This window comes from Crassostrea angulata, chromosome 2, assembly GCF_025612915.1.
Source record: "Crassostrea angulata isolate pt1a10 chromosome 2, ASM2561291v2, whole genome shotgun sequence".
Taxonomy (NCBI): domain Eukaryota; kingdom Metazoa; phylum Mollusca; class Bivalvia; order Ostreida; family Ostreidae; genus Magallana; species Magallana angulata.
The window spans coordinates 78278494-78299558 of NC_069112.1; the positions used below are offsets into that span (position 1 = coordinate 78278494).

Genomic DNA, 21065 nt, shown 5'->3' on the forward strand with positions numbered 1-21065 from the left:
TAAAACGTTGCCGATTAGGAAACAACATGGCGTCGATGTTATCATATTCTACATAACCAGTATTTCCAAAACTACAATTTGCCATACTACATTGAAATTCATTAAAACTGCCAAAATTTCTGGATCAAGTTTTAAGTTTTAAGGTGTAATCGTCCTCGTTGGAGCATTGCGACGTTGCCAACAGTTCCAGTAACGTCCCCGTTTCCCGATAACGTCGCCGGCGAGGCAATGTTAATGGAAACCGCCCAAAATCTTTCAAAAAATAATGATTTAATGCTTAATTGATCAGATATTTTGTTTAACTCCATTAATCTGATTTTATCATGTCTATTGCTGCTCAGGTGAGCGATGTGGCCCACGAACCTCTTGTTCTGAAGAGTTACCTTAGTACTTGGATGGAAAATTCATTTTGTAATTTATTGTTGACTTAGGACAGAGATGTTATCAAAATAAATTTTAATAATAATACCCACAATTTAACCTATCAGTCAAAATGAAATTCTTGAAACAACTTTGAGTACTTGAATGGAAAATTCAATTTGCAATTTATTGTTGACTAGTCTAGAGCTATTAACATCTAACTATTGTTACAGAAAGAGAATTTGAAGCTGTTAAAATAAAGGGTAAAATCTTATTTAAGAATGATATAACCAATAAACAGTGAAAATAGGGTGTGCAGTAGTGAATCCAAAAGGAGATTGGTTTGTCAGTTAGAATGTGTTCGCCCCAATAAATAATTTCTTGTTCTTGTAGATAAAGTAACAGCATCATATTCTTCTTCTTTGTACCAGATATTACAGTACTGTCTTACTAAGAAAAAAGACAAATATATGAATAAATATCACATTTATTGAGTTCTATCTAGAGCTTGCTACAACTCACCAAAAATCATTTGTATATAAGTATTATGTATTTCATGGTTAACGTAAATACAAAGAAAAAAATTAATTTTTGAAAAAAAAATCAGTTCACTTCAACTTGGTCACAATATTCCACAAAAACTATTTACATAAACATGAGTTTTGTATCTACAGGATCAATATAGCTCAGTCTTTTACGTCGGAGAAATGTGATAAACCAATAATATACATATAGGTATATTTTTACAAAATGCATCATAAACCCAATACAAACAGTTGATACAGACAGAATAACATTTACCTTACACCACTATCCCATGATGCAGCTTGTCATAACATTGTAAGTATACAGGTCTTAAAGGATTTAATACACGATTCAGCTGTAAATTTACATTATATTGACATACAGATGAAGGTCAAATATTCATAAAAAATTACATGTTGCCATTTAAAAAACAAAAACATTTCAGTATGATAGACTTTGAATCCTCCTTTTCACCCTTTAATTTCCAAACACGTTAATTATGACATTTTTAAAAATCTAATATAAACTGATATTCAATTAACTTTCGTAGTAAAAATATTTTGAGGGTCAACAACATAAATTACGGTTCTTAGGCGAAACTCTATCTAAAAAATCACTATGAAAAGGGGAATAACTCTTTATTCGTATCGAACTGAAGAATTCAATTTTGAGTTATTCCCCTTTGAATATGATGTTTCATTAATATACAAGATTTCTTGTGTGCAAATAATCAAAAATAATAATCACACATTAGTCCAAATTTTAAGTGACAACTACGTCCAAGCACTAAATTACACCTGGGTTTTATAAGAACATTCAAAATACTTAAATATGTAAAACAGAGAACATGTACTGTCCATTGAGAATTTACTAAACCAATACCAGGACAAGTGAAAAGCTGTCAATGTGACAACAAGCGTAGTTTTCTTGTATGTGTACAATATTCATAATCCATTTATCCTGAATTGATAAACACTACCTATCCAGAGAAATGGAGTACCCTATATACAATATTCTGCCAAAAATGACCTGGTTCAACACCTAATATTTTTATCATAAATTATTAAAAAAATCCAAATCGAATTAATATGCACATTTCTGATATAAGTTCAAATGATCTGCAAATCAAGTTCTTATCTTAAAAACCGTAGGAGGAGTTATCTGTACAATGGGGTACCCTATATAATATATTCTGTGAGAAAATGACTAAGTTCAACAGCAGATACTGTAAATTCCTAATTAAATGCGAGGAATTAATATCCGCGTAAAATCGCGAGAAGCCCGTCTCGCGAAATTTAAAATCTCGCTTTTAATTTTCAGACATATGTAAACTACATGAAACTATGATAAAATTTCGGCATTCGCGATTTTATGTTCTTGCGATTTGATGGAAAACCGTTGAATCGCGGAATTAAGTACTCGCGTAAAATAAGGAATCTACAGTATTTGATCTATAAATATCAAAAATCAAAATCCAAGTAATATGCACATCTCTTATATAAGTTTAATTGGTCTGCATATCAACAACTTCCTATCTTAAAGACTTTATGAGGAGTTAGCCGTACAATAGGGGTAGCCTTTTGGCAGCTGCCCGCCTGCATGCCATTTGACAATTTCAATAACTGGATTTCTCCTTTGGAAAACTCGGTTCCAAAAATTGATATCAATGTAAAATAACAAATTACTGTATAGTTCATGTACACAGACCACAGACTTTAAACAGATAACATACTGTGAAATAAAATGATAAGACAATACAATAAGTAATTACTGTATAGTTCATGTACACAGAACACAGGTTCAAATAATGACGCATTATTCAAAACGAGTCCATATATTATCGGTCACTCCACAGATAATACAGTTATATTCAACTGTTTAACACACACCATCGAAAACATAATACACATATACAATGTTTACATTTGTTGATAAATTGTACGAGGTAGAATATAAAGTATTAAAAAAATACAAAAGGAGGACCGGCTGATTCAGGCATCTTATGAACAATGATGGTGACATCAATTCTACAAATTGATAAGTATTTGGTCTTTCACAAATTCTAGGATCTAAATATTTGTCCTTATACATGAACAAAATTAAAATATAGTTCAAATTGCATTTCATCTGCTTTGTGAGTACTATTAAACAAGAGACACACATGCCTTGATGGTCACCTGAGTACCATAGCCCTTAAACTGACAAGTCACAGTCTCATGTTAGAATTGTAAGCTTCTCTAATCTGAGACTCCTCTGACTGTCAACCCACTTTTTTTTGTTGCTGTTCGAAACATTTATTCATTAAAATGAAGTGGGGGGGGGGGGGGTAAACAGTGGGAGAAATCTCACATCATCTATACCCTTACAAAAAATTAATCTTTTGGTACGTAGTAGAGAAGAAAAATTTGGCCTTTTTCGGATATTAGGTCCCACCCATGGGGCCCTGAGGGTGGTAGGGTCATAATTTTCATATTTCAGATTCTTTTTAATCAAGAGATGTTTCAAACAAAAAATAGTGACCCTCTAGTTTTCAAGAAAAAGTTAAAAAAGTTATATTGTAAAGGAAAGACACACGACGGACAACACATGACGACGGACAAAGACCAATTTCAATAGGTGACTGAGTGACTCAGGTCAGTGCGTACTTGAAGATAATGACGTCATATTGCTTTAAGTGGTCTACGTAGTCAATGTCTGTTTTCTGTCTTCCTCTGTAAGGATTTCAAGTAAGGTGTTCTGTTTTCTCCCCTCATGGTCAGGTAAAATTGGCCCATCTACAGGAAACAGAATAGACTAATGAATGATGTAGTAAATGATCAACACCAACATGATATTACTCAGATGAGGAGAAGTCCAGCAAAACAAGATATGTGTGAGCCAATGCTCACTAGTAATACTCCCGCTCTGATGTAAATATACAAAATAAGCAAAGTTAACTTTAACAGGAAGTTGACGTCCAATGGGTACAAAAATAGATCCCAACGTATGGCATTCCTTAACAAAGAGATCGTTAAAACTTCACGCATCTGCAATGAATTGTTGCTGAAAATCTTTGACGGAATTTAAGTTTGAAAATTTAGGCTAAAAATAAATAAAATTGACTGCAACAGGAAGTTGGTGTCCGATTGGTACAAAAATATTAACAAAGAGTGTGTTAAAATTTAAAAAACAATGAATAGTTAATGAGAACTAGAGGTACTGTGAGCAAGCTCACAATTGATACCCCCCGCTAAGAAAAAAATCATAACGCGTGTATTTTTGCTATTATAGAAAATATTGGATGAATCTTTTTCACTGTCCATTTTCTATAAATAACAACTGCTTTATTTTTGAAAACTGTTAATTTTTAGCTTCTAATATTTCCATTAATACAAGACATGACACAAACAGAATTTAGCTTTTTTGAAACAATGACCTTGAACTCTCTCAATTGACCTTGGGTCAAGGTCATGACACACCCTTTAATCATAAGCAATCTTTGTGTGAAGTAAGAACTTCCAATGTTTCTCCATAAGAAACATATGGACCGGACACGAATTTTGCATTTTTTCTGCCAGTGACCTTGACCATGCCCAAATGACCTTGGGTCAAGATCATGACACACCCTTAGGTCGTTTGTGTGAAGTAAGAACTTCCAATGTTTCTCCATAAGAAAGATATGGACCGGACACGAATTTTGCACTTTTTCTGCCAGTGACCTTGACCTTGCCCGAATGACCTTGGGTCAAGGTCAAGACACACCCTAAGGTCATAAGCAATCTTTTTGTGAAGTAAGAACTTCCAATGTTTCTCCATAAGAAAGATATGGACCAGACACGATTGCACAGACAGACGGACAGACAGACAGACAGACAGACAGACAGACAGACAGACAGACAGACAGACAGACGGACAGACAGACAGACAGACAGACGGACGGACAGACGGACGGACGGACAAGGTGATTCCTATATACCCCCCCAAACTTTGTTTGCGGGGGGTATAAAAATGCGACAGAAATTTTTATTATTGACAGACAGACACACAAGGGTAAAAGAGTATACCTCCCTCTCATTCGAAGTGGGGGTATGATAACCATAAATGTTCAAATTGATTTTTATTCATTCCGTTTTTTTTCTTTTTCAGTTATTATAGACTTCGTATGACTATCTGTTTCATGTTTATGTTAATCCATTTTTAGCAAAGTAAAATTGGTATAACATTCCACATTCAGCAACAGACAGCCATGTCTGGATGATCACAAAGTGTGAAATAAACAGGAGTCAGTATTACAGTCCATGTGAATTATACACAGGTCAATTTCAGCTGCAGATGTTGAACAAAGTGACAAACAACATGTGTGGTTTTGAGAGCAGACTAGATTTGTACAGAAACATTTACAACCTGTCAATATCCCAGCTATCTCCATTATACGGCTGGTGTTGAGCTGGACATGGCCTCCCCATCAGGACGGGGTGTGTCTTCATCTACAACAAGTCATTAATTTGCTGTTAATTAATTAATATCATACAGGACATGTAATGATAGAGCTACATCTACAAATTTAAAGTTTAAACTGATAACACTGACACATGTATGTTTTAATATTTGCAGGCATCTAATTAATTAAACCAATTAAATTGACTTGTAACAAAATAACTAATTACAAATACATGTGTCACAAAATTAATTACAATGACCTTTTATTCTAATTAACTAAATACAATGACATGTGACTGTACATCTAATGAATGAAATAGATACAGCTAACCCTGTAACAATGAGCTGTTTATATTGACAAACTATCACACAGATAAACATGTCTTACATGTATCTTATTGACTGATAATTAACACGGACTGTGTGTCTTAGTTATCTATATCTAATTAATGTAAATGATAATGACTCAGACTTACCTGTCAGAGCGTCCTGTCTGGTGATATACCTGTATATAACCACCGTGTTGTTGAACAATGATCCGACCCAGAGACGGTGAGTGTTGACATCATAACTCAGGCTGCCTGGTGATAATATCCCTGATGGTCTTATCAGTAGATGTGACAGGAACTGACCGTCCCTGTCTATCATCTGTACTGTTTTGGTTGTACTATCACACACCAGGATGTGTGACAGCGGGTCAGTACAGATTTCACGTGGCTCTAGTTCTGATCCTGATGGATGTCCTGTGTAGGAGAAACGATGTCTTCCTCCACGCTCTGTCACCACTACAGCACCAGACATATGGGCTATAGAGTCAGACACCACGACATCCCCATTGTTGTTCTCTGTTATATAGTCAGGTTCTCTATACAGCCCCAGTCCTGTGCTGTCGTTCTGTATGGTTTGTGTGAGTTGTCCACTCTGGTTGTACCGGGTTACCTTGCCTGTCTCTGTATCATAGTTATACATCCCGACCAGTAGATCCCCAGTGGACGGGGACCAGAACACACACCATGGTCTCCATGTAGAGTCTGTTCTCTCTATAAATGTGGTGGTTGTTTTCATATCCTTTGACAGTTTGTTGATGTTATAATTCCAATCTATATAAATAAGTTCACTCTCACTGTTCACTGTGTGTAATCCTTTATTATAATCACTACATGAATCCTCCACACGATGTAGAGGGACACCTTTTGTGTCTATCAACATGAGATTGTCTTCATCACTGACCCAGACCCGGTCTAATGTCACACAGGAAATGTGATGACAACGATCAACACCTGTCACTGTGAGAGAGGGAAGTAACTTGGGGTGAGACATCAGTTTCAGCAGACACTGGTTTCCTTGCTGTGGTTTTTCTGTCCCTGTGGTTGGGATTTCACTCAGTGACTCCATCACATCAGCAGTGGCTGGATTCAGATCTACAAACATCAGACACAAACAGTCAGATGGAACAGATTGATTACAAACATCACATCTTGTATAATGATAGTTACAGCAATGTTTGTCTGTTTTAATGTATTAATACAGAACCATTATTAATTAATAACAAACATTTACTGGTAAAGGTATCTAATTAATTTATTAATCAAAAAATTATCAACATATTCATGTATCTAAGTAATTGATTTATTACAGACATGTAATGTATTTGCATCTCATTAAATGCTTGTGATGTTGACTGTCTATAAACAATAATATGTACTTACATTATATCGATAAATGATAAGATCACATTCTATATATGTCTGACTTGTAACTACATATTATATAATTTACAATGATAATGACTCAGACTTACCTGTCAGAGCGTCCTGTCTGGTGATATACCTGTATATAACCACCGTGTTGTTGTCCACTGATCCGACCCAGAGACGGTGAGTGTTGACATCATAACTCAGGCTCCGTGGTGAGAATATCCCTGATGGTCTTATCAGTAGATGTGACAGGAACTGACCGTCCTCGTCTAACATCTGTACTGTTTTGGTATTACCATCACACACCAGGATGTGTGACAGCGGGTCAGTACAGATTCCACGTGGATCTAGTCCTGATCCTGATGGATGTCCTTTGTAGGAGAAACGATGTCTTCCTCCACGCTCTGTCAACACTACAGCACCAGACTCATTGTCATAGTCATAGTCAGACACCACGACATCCCCATTGTTGTTCTCTGTTATATATTTAGGTCTACTATACAGTCCCATACCTGTGTTGTCGTTCTGTATGGTTTGTGTGAGTTGTCCACTCTGGTTGTACCGGGTTACCTTGCCTGTGTCTGTATCATCGTTATACATCCCGACCAGTAGATCCCCAGTGGACAGGGACCAGTACACACACAGTGGTTCCCATGTAGAGTCTGTTCTCTCTATAAATGTGGTGGTTGTTTTCATATCCTTTGACAGTTTGTTGATGTTAGAATTCCAATCTATATAAATAAGTTCACTCTCACTGTTCACTGTGTGTAATCCATATAAACTATGACATGAATCCTCCACACGATGTAGAGGGACACCTGTTGTGTCTGTCAACATGATATTGTTTATACCACTGACCCAGACCCGGTCTGATGTCACACAGGAAATGTGAGAACAACGACCAACACCTGTCAGTGTGAGAGATTGATGGAACTCAGCACCAGACGTCAGTTTCAGCAGACACTGGTTTCCTACGCGTCGGTTTCCTCTCTCTGTGATTTGGATTGCACTCAGTGACTCCATCACATCCTCCTTGTTGAGTGACTCAGTCATGGAGAGCTGGCTGGTGTGGAGTGTAAGATTTATCTGGGGGAGGGCTGTCTTTGTGAATGAGAGGAATTGTAGTGCACTGAATGTGAATTCTGGCTGTACATATCTGAGTTCATATTCCTGCAGGCTGATAATATGTCTGCTCATTTCTATCATCTGTTTTAAACATCTGTGTTTGAAATCAAAGTCACAAAACACATTTTTCATGAAATCTTTTCTCACTATGTTAATGAGATGCTTCAGTGTCTGGGCCTTTGTTAACATCTCTGATTGATAGAGGGAGAACTCTGTGTGACAGGTTTTGAAATCAGTTTTGATTCCTGTCAGGAGAACAGGTCTGTAAAAGAGAGCCTCACTTCTGATGGTGTGAATGGTTCCTCTGTGTTGTTGTCGCTTTGTTTTATAGGCTATTTGTATATCCAGTATTTCATGCTGTCCTTGGCCATAGAGAACACTTTTGAATCTGTGCGATTGGTCTTCGGAACAAGAATAACACAGAGGAACTTGACAAGGTTCACAGTACTTTGTATAAACATGGCTAGGATGTCTCACACAGATCTCTTGTGTTGGGATGTAGTTGATTTTATCACGGTGTGACACAACATCATGGTCTATTGTTTGGAGATCTTTTACATGGTTCTCTTTACACTGGGGACACAGATCACATGGACACGATACACAATGGTATTCTGTGTCCCCCGGACACTTAGAACACTTATGTGTACTATATGTGGAGCTTGCTGTGTCCATGTCTATGTCTTTGAATCACAACCTGTTAAATAAAAATAAAGTGTTTTAGAATTATGTCAACCACATTCTTTCACAACTATTTAATGATATAATAAATTTATACAATATCATTATATAATATCATTTTGTGTGTAAGGAATATATCAATTTAAACAAAACTTTATTTTAAAATAATTATAAATATATCTTCATTCATAGATAAATAATGGTCTATTATCATCAGATAAAAAACGCTTGACCAGTAGATATTTGTTTTGGTTAAAACTCTAAAAAGTCTGACATTCTCTGCTAAACATTGGTGACTTTCTCCCTCTCTCTTTTTTTTTCTCTATCTGTGTCATACATTCACTACTAAGAATACTCTCTCTCTCTCTCTCTCTCTCTCCAAAATATGTACTTTCTTTTCTCTCTTCCTTTCTCTAATGCCCTTTCCTGAGCAAAATGTACTCTTGCTCTCTGTCTCTAAATCTCTAACATTCATCATTAAACATTCTCTCTCTCCCTCTCTCTCTCTCTCTTAGACATTTTCTATTTTCAGACATTCTCTGCTAAGGAATTACACGTGCTCTTTCTTTAAGTCGTTCCCACATGAATGCCAGCTTTCTTTGTCGATTGTTTCTCTAAAATTATGCTCCCTCTCTCCTAAATATGAACTTTCTGTTTCTCTATCTCTCTCTCATTCCATTTTCTGATTAACATGTACTTTTGCTCTCTTAGTCTCTTTATCTCTGATATTCACCATTAAACATTCTCTCTCTCTCTCTCTCTCTCTCCTCTCTTTCTTTCTCTTTCTTTTCTCTCTATTTCTCTCTAATTCCACTTTCTGATCAACATGTACTCTTGCTCTCTCTATCTCTGACATTCTTCATTAAACATTCTCTCTCTCTCTCTCTCTCTCTCTCTCTCTCTCTCTCTCTGTGTGTAACATTCACTGTTTAACATGTACTCTTGCTCTTTCTCTCACTCTACCACTATTTTTCTCCAAAATATGTACTTTCTCTTTATCTTTTTTTCTAATGCCCTTTCCTGAACAACATGTATATTGCTATCTTTGTCTTACTATCTCTGACATTCTTCATAAAGCTATCTCTCTCTCTCTCTCTCTGTCTCTCTCTCTCTCTCTTAGATATTTAGTATTTTCAGACATTCTCTGCCAAGGAAATACACATGCTCTTTCTCCCAGTCCTACCCACATACTCTCTCTCTCTCTCTCTCTCTCAAACATTTACTATTTTCAGACATTCTTTTATAAGGAAAGAGAAGTGCTTTTTATTCCAGTCTTTCAAACATGTATTTCAGCTTTCTGGGTATATTTCTCTCTCATGTGTGTATACATGTACAATGAGATGTATGTACATGTAATGGTATACTATCTCTCTCTTCTCTCTCTCTCTCTCTCTCTCTCTGAGTTTTTCTGCTAAACATGTATTTTTTGTTTTCTTTGTTCCTTTCTCCAACATAACCATGACTTAGTTTTAGGTCTGTTTTATAAAAGTAGGATTACCCAATATTTGCATTTTGTCTAATCCTATTGTAACTTTTTTGTGAAATGTGACACTATCTAAACTGAGCTCTAATTTACGATGGATAATTTATAAACTACATGTAAAATGCAGTTTTGTCTTGAACTCTCATGAACTCTCTCTCTCTAACACCTTATTATCAAATATATGTAAAAGGAGAACTCTCCAAATCACATATGAGGTCATTTATATTATCTACTGGCTTATGACCTATGATTGGGTATCCCCCTTATCCTGGCTGATTGTTTGAATGTCCCCAGGAAGATACTCAGACAATATCCCAGGCCTGACATTACCACAAGGATATGTTATTCTTGTTTACAGATCAACCATCAAATGGGAATGAGGACAATAGTTATATTGTCAGTTCCTTGGTAAGAAATTGATGCAGTCCTCGACCTAGGCCTTTGGGCAGCAGTTTTTATCCCAGGACTAACACAATGACTACTACTAACACAATGACTACTGCCCTCATACCCATTTAAGAGATGAATACTATAATGTCTATGAATGACACACGACAACGAACTTGTGATAGCAATGGGTCTCCTGAATGACTCAGGTGACCTAAAAATACAAAGTATAGCTACACAAACATGGTGATATTACAAGAATACTATACCACATAAACTCTTTCTTTGCTCCATCAGTCCACTCTTTATTGATACACAAGGAACCTGTAAAAAGACCTCAAACTAGTATACTGTTATATACATGTTCATTGAATGTGTGATGTGTACATTGGATGCTGTATGTACAGTCTTCATGTTGCCCCTTGAGGGCCCTTAATTGGTTGATAAAGAAATTGAAATTGAATTGAAATTGAATTGAAATTGTTCAAGGTGTCTTTTTTAATAAGTTTACGAGATTGATGTAGAGCAAAATCAATACCACATAAAAAACCCTATGTTGAAGACAAGCTAATACAGTAAAGATGAGTTTATACAATGAAGTCTCCGATTCCCGGTCGTCTCGGATTTCCAGTCACTCCTATAAGTTTCATGTCACACTGTAATGAAGTAGACAAAAACTTTATAAATACATTGATCACAGAGAATGGGCCTTTCTGTATTTGATCAGCAAAAAATATTTGAAGGTAAACATTTACAGTCCAAGAAACGAATGAGGATTCAACATGATCAAGCGCTTTCGAGATGGAGATTTTCACTCGTCTTTGACATACTACTTTCACTATTTAGCGGTTGATGTGAAAGTTATGGTCGATTTTTAATAGCTGAAAAACATTGCACATGCATTCACGTACATGTCAACAATTGTTCATAGTTCAATAAGCGCTGAATTAAATTTACAATTATTAATAAAACAAACTGAAGGGGTTGCCAAATTGCAGTGTACAATTAGACCCCCCCCCCCTTTTTTCCCTTCTTTTGTACAAGGATTGAATTCTTATATGAACTTGACCCTCCATATTTAAACTTGAAATTTTATATTTCTTTTTTAAAGAACACCTAACAAAGTGTTACAACAGTTTGTCAGATTTTTTAGAAAGTCTGAAACTCTGCCTGCCATTTGACTCCAGACCGCGTTTTAGACTATGCCTCCGAATAAAAATTCCAGCTCCAGTTAAACGCTGTAGAACTTGACGGCGAAATTTTGTGTATCCAACAAATTCATGCTCAAATTTCACTGAAAATCTGTTTTTACAGTTCTATCAGCTACCTGTGACGACTTGTGCTGAAGTTCTACGAAAGATAACTCTTCCTTCCCAGATACCGATTTTATATAAATTTAGTTTACATTTTCTTTCAGTTTGTTTATTTACCGACTTGGCTGAAATACATGACTGGCCTTAATTCAGTTAAGATTTTCCATACTTGTAATCCACGAATGCATGACAGTTAAACTTAATATATTTCTATGCATGAGCATTTCAAATCCACAGGAGAATGTGCATCAGTTAAGCCGACGTGACATCCCCACACCTTCAAATACCTGCTGGCGACCAGAGTTTGACCTGGCTTGTTTATTTCTAAGTCAACGCTATACGGCCACATTGTTTACAAGCAGCACTGATTTTTATTAATAAACTGATGAACAAATACTGTTCTCTCAACCAATCGCTAGACGCCTATCTATTAAGGTTTCACAACATTGGGTATCAACTTCAGATGGACGGAAGAACGCTCCATCTCTTCTTTCTATCATCATCCAAATTGACTACACAACTCAACAAATTTTACTTTCTATCAAGAAGCAAGCGAAATAGCGAAGTGGCAACACTCTCGCCTACAAATCTTAGGGTTCTCTGTTTGATACCGCATTGCGGAAGAAATTTTTATTTTGGATATACAATGTATATTGATTTTTCTCTAATTACTCAATAATTAACAACATTTTTGGAATTTTTTTTAATCCTTATAAAAGTTGGAAAGGCCTCTTATTGTTCCGTGAACAATTAGTCTACTAGTTGTAAATAAAATGTTACTGGTGTGACTGTGGTCCTCTCTGTCACCTATTGTTTACATTCACAAGTTTATATATCTATTAACCACAACACAGTATCATTAAAACAGGTATTCCTGACGTACAATAATAAGATGAGTCCTTATCTGACATCTAGACTGGATAACTTGCCCTTGATTCCAAACGATGCCGCTAGGATTATACGAGGCACGCTTGTAATCAATGACAGCGAACCAGTCAAATCTGACATCCAAACTAGTTCTCCTCTTTCTCACGTGTTCCCTGGGTACGGGCGTACCATTAAACAATTGTCACCGGGTTAACAGGTGTGTGACTGTCAGTCAATATACATGTATTGTGTCTCAATAGCTTAATTAGTGGTTAGAGCCTTGACACCTGTTACATCGAACCAGTCTAATTTGACATCCAAACTAGTTCTCTTTCTCACGTGTTTCCTGGGTACGGGCGTACCGTTAAACTGTCGTGACTCAGACGTAGCACTGTTAAGGTCTACATTGTGGTCACGCCGACCAAAAAGTACGGGAAATGATAAAGTTATGATATCACACAAAACAACAAGCCATCAACAATGATAAAAAATAAATGAATTTGCATTGCTATCGGAAAAAATGTAATTCAGAATTTGTATAAATCTACCCCTAGTCAAAATATAAGAGTGATTAGAAACAATTATAACAAAGTACTATGGTAAGTTTTAGAAAAATTTTGATTGTTTTTTTTGTCAATTCCAAGCGAAACCTATAATATCCATTATTATTATTAGCGGCGGCCATTTTAATTTTTTACGAATACTTCTCTATCTATTTTTATTGAACATGTACTATTGCTCTCTCTCTCTCTCTCTCTCTTTCTCTCTCTCTCTCTCTCTCTCTCTCTCTCTCTCTCTCTCTCTCTCTCTCTCTCTCTCTCTCTCATTCACTTTTCTGAGCAACGTGTACTCCGACTCTCTTTGTCTCACTATTTTTGACTTTCTCCATTAAACATGACATCTCTCTCTCTATCCTTTCTATCTCTCTCTCTCTCTCTGACATTTACTTTTTTCAGACTTTTTTCTGCTTAAAGCCTAACACTGCTCGTAAATAGGCCCCGTCACACAGATACCCAATATATAAATATACAAATTCTTCGATTTCGTTACACCTGATACTCATGGCCGACACGTAGTACCGGTACAGTAAAACACGCTATAAAGAAGTCCCAGGGACAGCCAATTTAACTTTGTTATAAGCGTAATTCGTTATATCCGTCAAGTTTACAACATGAAATTGAGTCTTGGGGATTGAAATTCACTTCGCTGTAAGCGTCATTCATTATAAGCGTGTTCGCTTTAATTGTGTTTTACTGTATTCCTTTTGTGGTATTTGGATTTTGTGCATTTAATTCTTATTTTATGTGCATATTCTGTTTGCATATAATGCATTGACCAGTTTTATTCTCCTTGCTTTGAAAGAGTGCACATGCGTAAAACTTTAATTCATCATGACCGAGTAAAATGGTGATGCAATACGTACTTCCACACAGGTCAGACCTGTACAGAGAAATACTTTAAACTGTTAAGAGGTCTGTGGCTTTGCGGACAATGACTATTGATGACCTGTGTTCAGTAAGAATAACAAATACTCTTTCTTCCTGCCTTTCCCATGTCTGCCAGGTTTCTCTGTCTATTTCTCTCTCATACATACTTACATACTCTCTCTCTCTCTTTCTCTCTCTCATTCACTTTTCTGACCATCATGTACTCTGAATCTCTTTGTCTCACCATCTCTGACTTTCACAGACAAACATATACTCTGTCTGTATGTCTGTCTGTCTGTCTCTCCTTCTCTCTCTCTCTCTCTCTCTCTCTCAGATTTGCTCTGCTTAACGTGTACTCTTATTTTCTTTGTTCATTTCTCCAACATCATCATAACTTAGTTTTAGGCCTGTTTTAGAAAAGAGGGCTTACCCCAGATTTGCCTTTTGTCTGGTTCCATTGTAACCTTTTCTTAGATGTGACATATCTTTAGTAAGCTCTTATTAACAATGGATTTATAGCGAGTGAAGCGAGCTCTAAGAACCAGGGTGCGCGGGAAAAATAAACCTACAGATTCATCCAACAAATATTTTGTCTACGTCCCATAATGCTCTCTAATGTTTTCACCCGTGGTGTTCAATCGCAACTTCTCGGGCCATTCCGGAAGGCTCGGAAAAACACCTCAAATGTTTTAGCATTACCGGATGTTAGAATTGTATACAAAATGGAGTCGCTTCCCATTAAAATAAGTATCGGCTAGACAGCCTTATAAGTCACTTCTGTGTTATATTTTAGAGTATATCATTTACTTTATTGAAGTCTAGCTTACATCTCAACAGATCGTAAAATGTGTTGTATTTATATCAAGTTTTATAAAAAGGAGGGTTGTCATGGAAGCCTGGCCAAGTGGGTAATACATTCGAGGTGTTTTTCCGAGCCTGTCGGAAAGGCCCGAGAAGTTGCGATTGTCATGGTGTTACGCCAAAATTGGCCGACATTTAACTCGTAATTTACAGAGTCTTGAGGTTTGAAACACATTTTGAGTTCCGCACAAGCTTTTGGTGAGACCCAAGGGATTTCTTACAAGCTTCCATACTTTCGTTTTGAGTCGAGATACGTAAACAAAGACGAAAAAGGTAATGGATGACGTCACAGTGCTCTCGCGCTATATTTCCAGTGATAAATTTAGAAGTGGATCAAACATCTTTACCTAATGGGTGTAGTTACTTTTCAGTTTAGACTTGCGATACCTGCCTCACTGACATATTTTTTTTTTTAAATTTATATAGAGATTATTTAAATATATACTAGCAAGTTCTTGAGCCATACTTTACTGTCATATCGATTCAATCAGTTTAAGCTAACTGTGCATGCATGTACAGTAAGCAGGTTAGTATATGAGTAGGGAGGAAATAAATAATAAGACATTTTGAATTCAATAAAAAAGAATAAAGGGAACAAATAAACAGTTAAATCAAAGAACGGAACGGCCACAAAGGCGTCGAGCTGACATTTTCTTTTATATAGATTGATAAAATGATATCAATAATTTGAATTTTTGTACTAATAATCGTATATCAAATAATACATATTAGAATAATCAAAGGCCGGAACGGCCACAAAGGCGTCAAGCTGACATTTTCTTTTTTATAGAATGATATCAATAATTTGAAATTCTGTACTAATATATATAGTCGTTTATCAAATAATATTAGAATAAAAAAGGAAATGAATTACGTTTTGTGCTGTTTCAAAAACAATAATCAGTATATTTCGTTATAAAATATGTAGTGATGAGTTTATAATACAATAACTTATCATGGTTACAAAAATCGAAGAAATTTCAAAGTTAAAAAAAAATTATTTTCTTTCTGCTTTAAAAAGTCTTTGCACATTTCACAGGCTCATAATTTGAATACATTAACAGTGTGTCCCTAATTATAATAATAAAACATACTTTTATTTATTTCAATTCCCGTTTGAAACAAGATTACCTATGCTATGGTTGTTTACAAACAAATCCACAACACGTGCTATCTAAAATGCTCGACCAAACCAACTGCATTATCGTGTTTATTAATTGCAACAAAATCTCTAGATAAGTTTATCGCTTACAATTATTTTGAAGACCATGCCCGATAACAAATACATTTACATATCAAATTTTATTTCTATCGGGCACAGTCTCCAATCAAAATGTAAGCGATAAACTTAAATAATATTTTAGTGAATGTTTACATTGCACCTTATTGTATTCATCCGCCATTTCCTGATTAAGCAAATTTATACTAATGCAATGAGTTGTCAATAACCAGGGAGGCAAAGTTGGGTTTCTTGTACACAATTTAGTTGAATAAAAGGAATACAAATCTTGTAATACGTTTAATACTCAAGGAACTTATTTTTTATGCGCATCAAAAAGGCGGTGCAGTGCATGAATTTTTGGACGATTGCCAATCCAGACGATCGCTAGAAGGCTGCCGAGCATTAGCTCGACGCCTTAAAAAAAGTAAATGAATTATGTTTTGCGTTCTTTAAAAACAAAATCACTATATTTCCATATATAATAGGTTGTGATGCGTTTTTAATACAATAACTCATCATAGTTACAAAAATCAAAGAAATTTCAAAGTTAAAAAAAAATTATATTTTCTTTCTGCTTTAAACAATTTTCAAGGTGAATACATTGATTACAGTGTGTCTCTAATTATAATAATAAAACATACTTCTATTTATTTCAATTCCCGTTTGAAACAAGATTACCTATGGTATGGTTGTTTACAAACAAATCCACAACACGTGCTATTTTTTGCTCGACCAAACCGACTGCATTATCGTGTTTAATCACTAGATACGTTTATCGCTTACATTCATTTTGGGGGCCGTGCCCGATAACAAATAAATTTACATATCAAATTTTATTTCTATCGGGCACGGTCTCCAGTTAAAATGTAATCGATAAACTAAAATAATATTTAGTTATTGTTTACACCTTTTGTATTCATCCGCCATTCTTGAATAGGCAAATTTATACTTATGCAAAGAGTTATCAATAACCAGGGAGGCAAAGTTAGATTTTTTGTACACAATGTTATTGAATAAATGGAATAGAAATCTTGTAATACGTTTAATACTTTAACGAACTTATTTTTTGTGCGCATTTAAAAGGCGGTGCAGTGCATGAATTTTTGGACGATTGCCAATCCAGACGATCGCTAGAAGGCTGCCGAGCATTAGCTCGACGCCTTAAAAATTGATGCAGATACTGCAAATAGTCAAACCATTAAATTTGCAAGTGGGAAATAACACATCTACAAACAGAGACCCCTCTTTCTCTCTCTTTCTCTCTCTCTCTGAAGTACTGCCCTCATACCCACTTAACGAGGCCGAGTACAGAACGAGTATGCACGCTTTCGCGCAGCGTTTCATTTGTATTGTGACGTCATCTTTTTGCTTTGTTGACGCCATGGCGTGATAGTTTCAACTGCAGATATTCAGCGAAATTTGTTGAAAATAGCTCATTTGATGTGTAAAATTGATATTATATTGTGGAATAAACATAAAGTCTCGAAGTATAAGCTATATTTGGGCTCGGGTCGAAACGTGAAGAGGGTTCAGCAAGCCTCACCCTCTGTCACGTTTTCTTAACCCGCCTAAATATCGCTTAATTCATTTATTTCAAGACATTAACAATGTATTTTATATTAATTACCCTTAATATGTGATGTTATATATTTATTTATTACTTAAATATGTCGTAATGTTTTAATAACACAATAAATATCACAATTTCCGTCTTTGTCAAATAAAAAATAGCCATTATCTGACAAACTTGGAAATTGGGCGTACAAAAAATAACTTTGATAAGACCCCTGGAACAAACCAGGAGGTAAAAGGGTTTTTTTATTTGACAATTTGATGCCTTTTAGCAATAACTTTAATATGTAGAACAAAAAAAGAAATCCCTAGGGCAGAAGTTTAAAAAATGTGCAATTTTGGTACATTTCAAGCAGAATCCCATAGGGACCTATGTTAAAAATTAACAAACTTTGAGATGACCCCTTAAACAAACGGTGTGGTAAATGTCTTATTTTTTAATCTTAAAATAATAATTATACCACTAAAAATTCTTGTAAAAAATTTCATTCAAAAATCTAGGGCAGAAAAAATTAGACCCGGCCTCGTTAAGAGATATATACCATAATGTCTATGAATGACACACGACAACAAACTTGTGAGAGCAATAGGTCTCCTGAATGACTCAGGTGACCTAAAAATACAGAGTTTAGCTACATAATACATGTAATAGTAACAATACATGACTACTATACCACATATATTCTTTCTTTGGTCAATTAGTTTACTGCATCCCGTTACACCAGGAACCTGTAAAGAGACCACAAAATATTACAAACTGGTATACTCTAAAAAATATTTCAGTGACAATACCATGGATATTAATTTCCATTTTTTCAAACTCAGATAAGTAATAGAGGTCAATACTGATTCATGAATGTATTTACATAAATAGTACATGTTGTTTGTTGACATAAAACAATTCCCCTAAGTTTTTTTTTAATTTTCAGGGACCCCTAACAAAAATTTTATCTGACACCAGTACACATTAATTTACTTCAAGGATGATTCAATACAAGAACACTGGCCCAAAGGTAATAGGAATTATGTAGCCTGATGACCATATTTGTCTTTTTCTTCCTCTCATCCACTGTATATATGTAAAACACAAATAAAAACTTACCCGTAGTCATTTGTACAAAGTTGGTTTGGAGAAAATTCGAGACTTTCCGTTCCGTGTTCGCTGGCATAATTAATTCCACAGGTAGACCACATTGTACAATATAAACAGCATTTGAACAAACCTGTACTTTCATATCTTACACGGGGAACAACTGTCTATCTAAATGGGTAAAAATATTTCGGTTTTCTCTTTCCACATCTTTCTATGACGGTGACCTATCAGTCTTGTCCAATGATCCGCTGCTCTTCGATTGGGCCTGTTCAATATACGTCACAGTGATGTTAGTCGTTTCGACATCAAACAGTTTCGACCCCAAGTCGATCTGGTCCCGAAAATGAATCATTCAAAAATACCAAAAAAAAAGTTATTGGAATATTTACTTTTAAATGTATTTTATCATTATCTTTATTATTTAATTTCATTTATATTTTATTTATATAAATGCCCCCCCCCCCACTTTTTCTCGCAGCAACCAATTTTTTAAAATTCGCATGATGAAAAATTGAATTGTCATGAAGTTGCCCCCCCCCCCCCCCCAAACTTTTTTGGGAGTACCCGGTATGTAAAAAATTGATATTAAAATAAGGAAACGAGGAGTGAAATTGAAGTTATATACTACGCCAACCAACCCCCCCCCCCCTCCCCCCCTCCAACCCCCAGATTAGGATTGTGCAATTGGAGATTTTGGGAAACTTAAAATTTTCCTTTTTCCTTTTTTCTTTATTGCTGGGGGGGGGGGGGGTTACTTGTGTTTGCCAGGGGGTCCGTGGCATATATTGCGAAAATTTATTATATAAATTTTCATTACCCGGGGGGGAGGGGGGGGGGGGGCTCTAGATCCGCGTATGCCATGATATAGTTTTCAAACTATGCGATGAATATTTTTAAAAAGAGTTTTTCGCCTAGACCGTTTTCCTATTTTACAGAAAATCAAATAGAGAGCATTGATAGAAAGATAAAGAGGGTACGGAGATATAATAAACGTGTGTATTCAATCAATCTGTTTGAATACATGGTACTGAGAAGGGGTTCAATGAAAGATATCACTGATATATTTCTATTACACTTTGATAAAGTATGAAATAATTAATTAATGTGGCCTATTTTGTGTCAAAAACAAGAGGCGTGCACGGCACTAGAATTTTTTTCTAGGAGGTGGGGGGGGGGGGGGGGGGTTGAATTTGTTTGCCGGGTTTGGATGGGTTAAAGGTGGGCTAGCGGGGGAGGTTAGGCAATTATAAGGTGCTGATTACGTGCAAGCTTAAAGTGTTTTAAGGACGTTGGATCCTGCGATCAAAAGTCTCTAAATTTTTTTCTGAAGTAATTTTTAAACATTTACACATATATCTAAACCAAAATTCAAAACAAAATGTTGGGGTCTATATGCTCCTTTCGGTGCTACGGTGTATTTTATATGACCTTTCTGCACTGAAAGTGCGAATTGCACATAAATTGCTTTTCCCTCTATAACGTTTTATTGAAATGAACCATGGTATCAAATACAAATTAACATTATTTAGAATTAATAAAATTAAAATTATTATAATGAAAAAGTTTGCAATTACTTCACCTTATGGATATTTTGACCTTTTTGCACTGAAAAAATACTATTTTTAATCATAAATGATTCAACATGCAATTAAATAATTAAAAAGTCTCAAACTTGTTCTCAAATGCTGACAGACTTGTCAAAAGAAACTTAAATATTCAGAAAATAAAAACAAGAGTATGGGTCTATAATGTAAATTTTGAGATATGGCATGAAATAAGCTAATTTTAGGGGGAAATTGGAGTTGATTTTTTCTTTACTTTTATGAAATATCACTTATACATGCCAATACATGTCGATAGAAATATTGAAATATTGTTGAAATATGTTTTTTGAAACAACACGACGATATCCCAATGCAAAAACTATATGAAAATTTGGTCTGCACGGAAAACAAGAAAGCCAAAATGACGGTACTCTAAAACAACTGAGTTATGAAAAATGTTCATTTTCTTCTTAAAAACCTTCCGCCACA

General features: G+C 35.4%; 1 protein-coding gene across 2 annotated transcripts; it reads right to left on the reverse strand.

The window, feature by feature from the left end:
* Positions 1-829: 829 nt before the first annotated feature.
* Positions 830-19296, reverse strand: LOC128172218 (uncharacterized). 2 transcript variants are annotated; one of them, XR_008242215.1, is made up of 9 exons: positions 19042-19296; positions 18614-18668; positions 11216-11333; positions 10947-11001; positions 7106-8823; positions 5781-6725; positions 5269-5351; positions 3531-3659; positions 830-2912 (listed from the first exon to the last, which is right to left on the reverse strand). XR_008242215.1 is itself a non-coding variant. In XM_052838004.1 (8 exons), exons 5-7 carry the CDS (start codon positions 8799-8801, stop codon positions 5293-5295), a joined length of 2700 nt encoding a protein of 899 aa, XP_052693964.1. In that variant the 5' UTR covers positions 8802-8823; positions 10947-11001; positions 11216-11333; positions 18614-18668; positions 19042-19296; the 3' UTR covers positions 830-3659; positions 5269-5292. The 2 variants fall into 2 exon arrangements, 1 of the variants encoding a protein (XP_052693964.1); XM_052838004.1 differs by having other exon boundaries at positions 830-3659.
* Positions 19297-21065: the final 1769 nt, after the last annotated feature.

Bases quoted from the DNA above. Each gene is read 5' to 3' on its own strand.
- LOC128172218 (XM_052838004.1), bottom strand. From the start codon at position 8,801: ATGGACACAGCAAGCTCCACATATAGTACACATAAGTGTTCTAAGTGT. The intron at 6,726-7,105 runs GTAAGTCTGAGT...TGATGTTTGTAG, and splicing joins CAGACAGGACGCTCTGACAG to ATCTGAATCCAGCCACTGCT. The intron at 5,352-5,780 runs GTAAGTCTGAGT...GACTTGTTGTAG, and splicing joins CAGACAGGACGCTCTGACAG to ATGAAGACACACCCCGTCCT.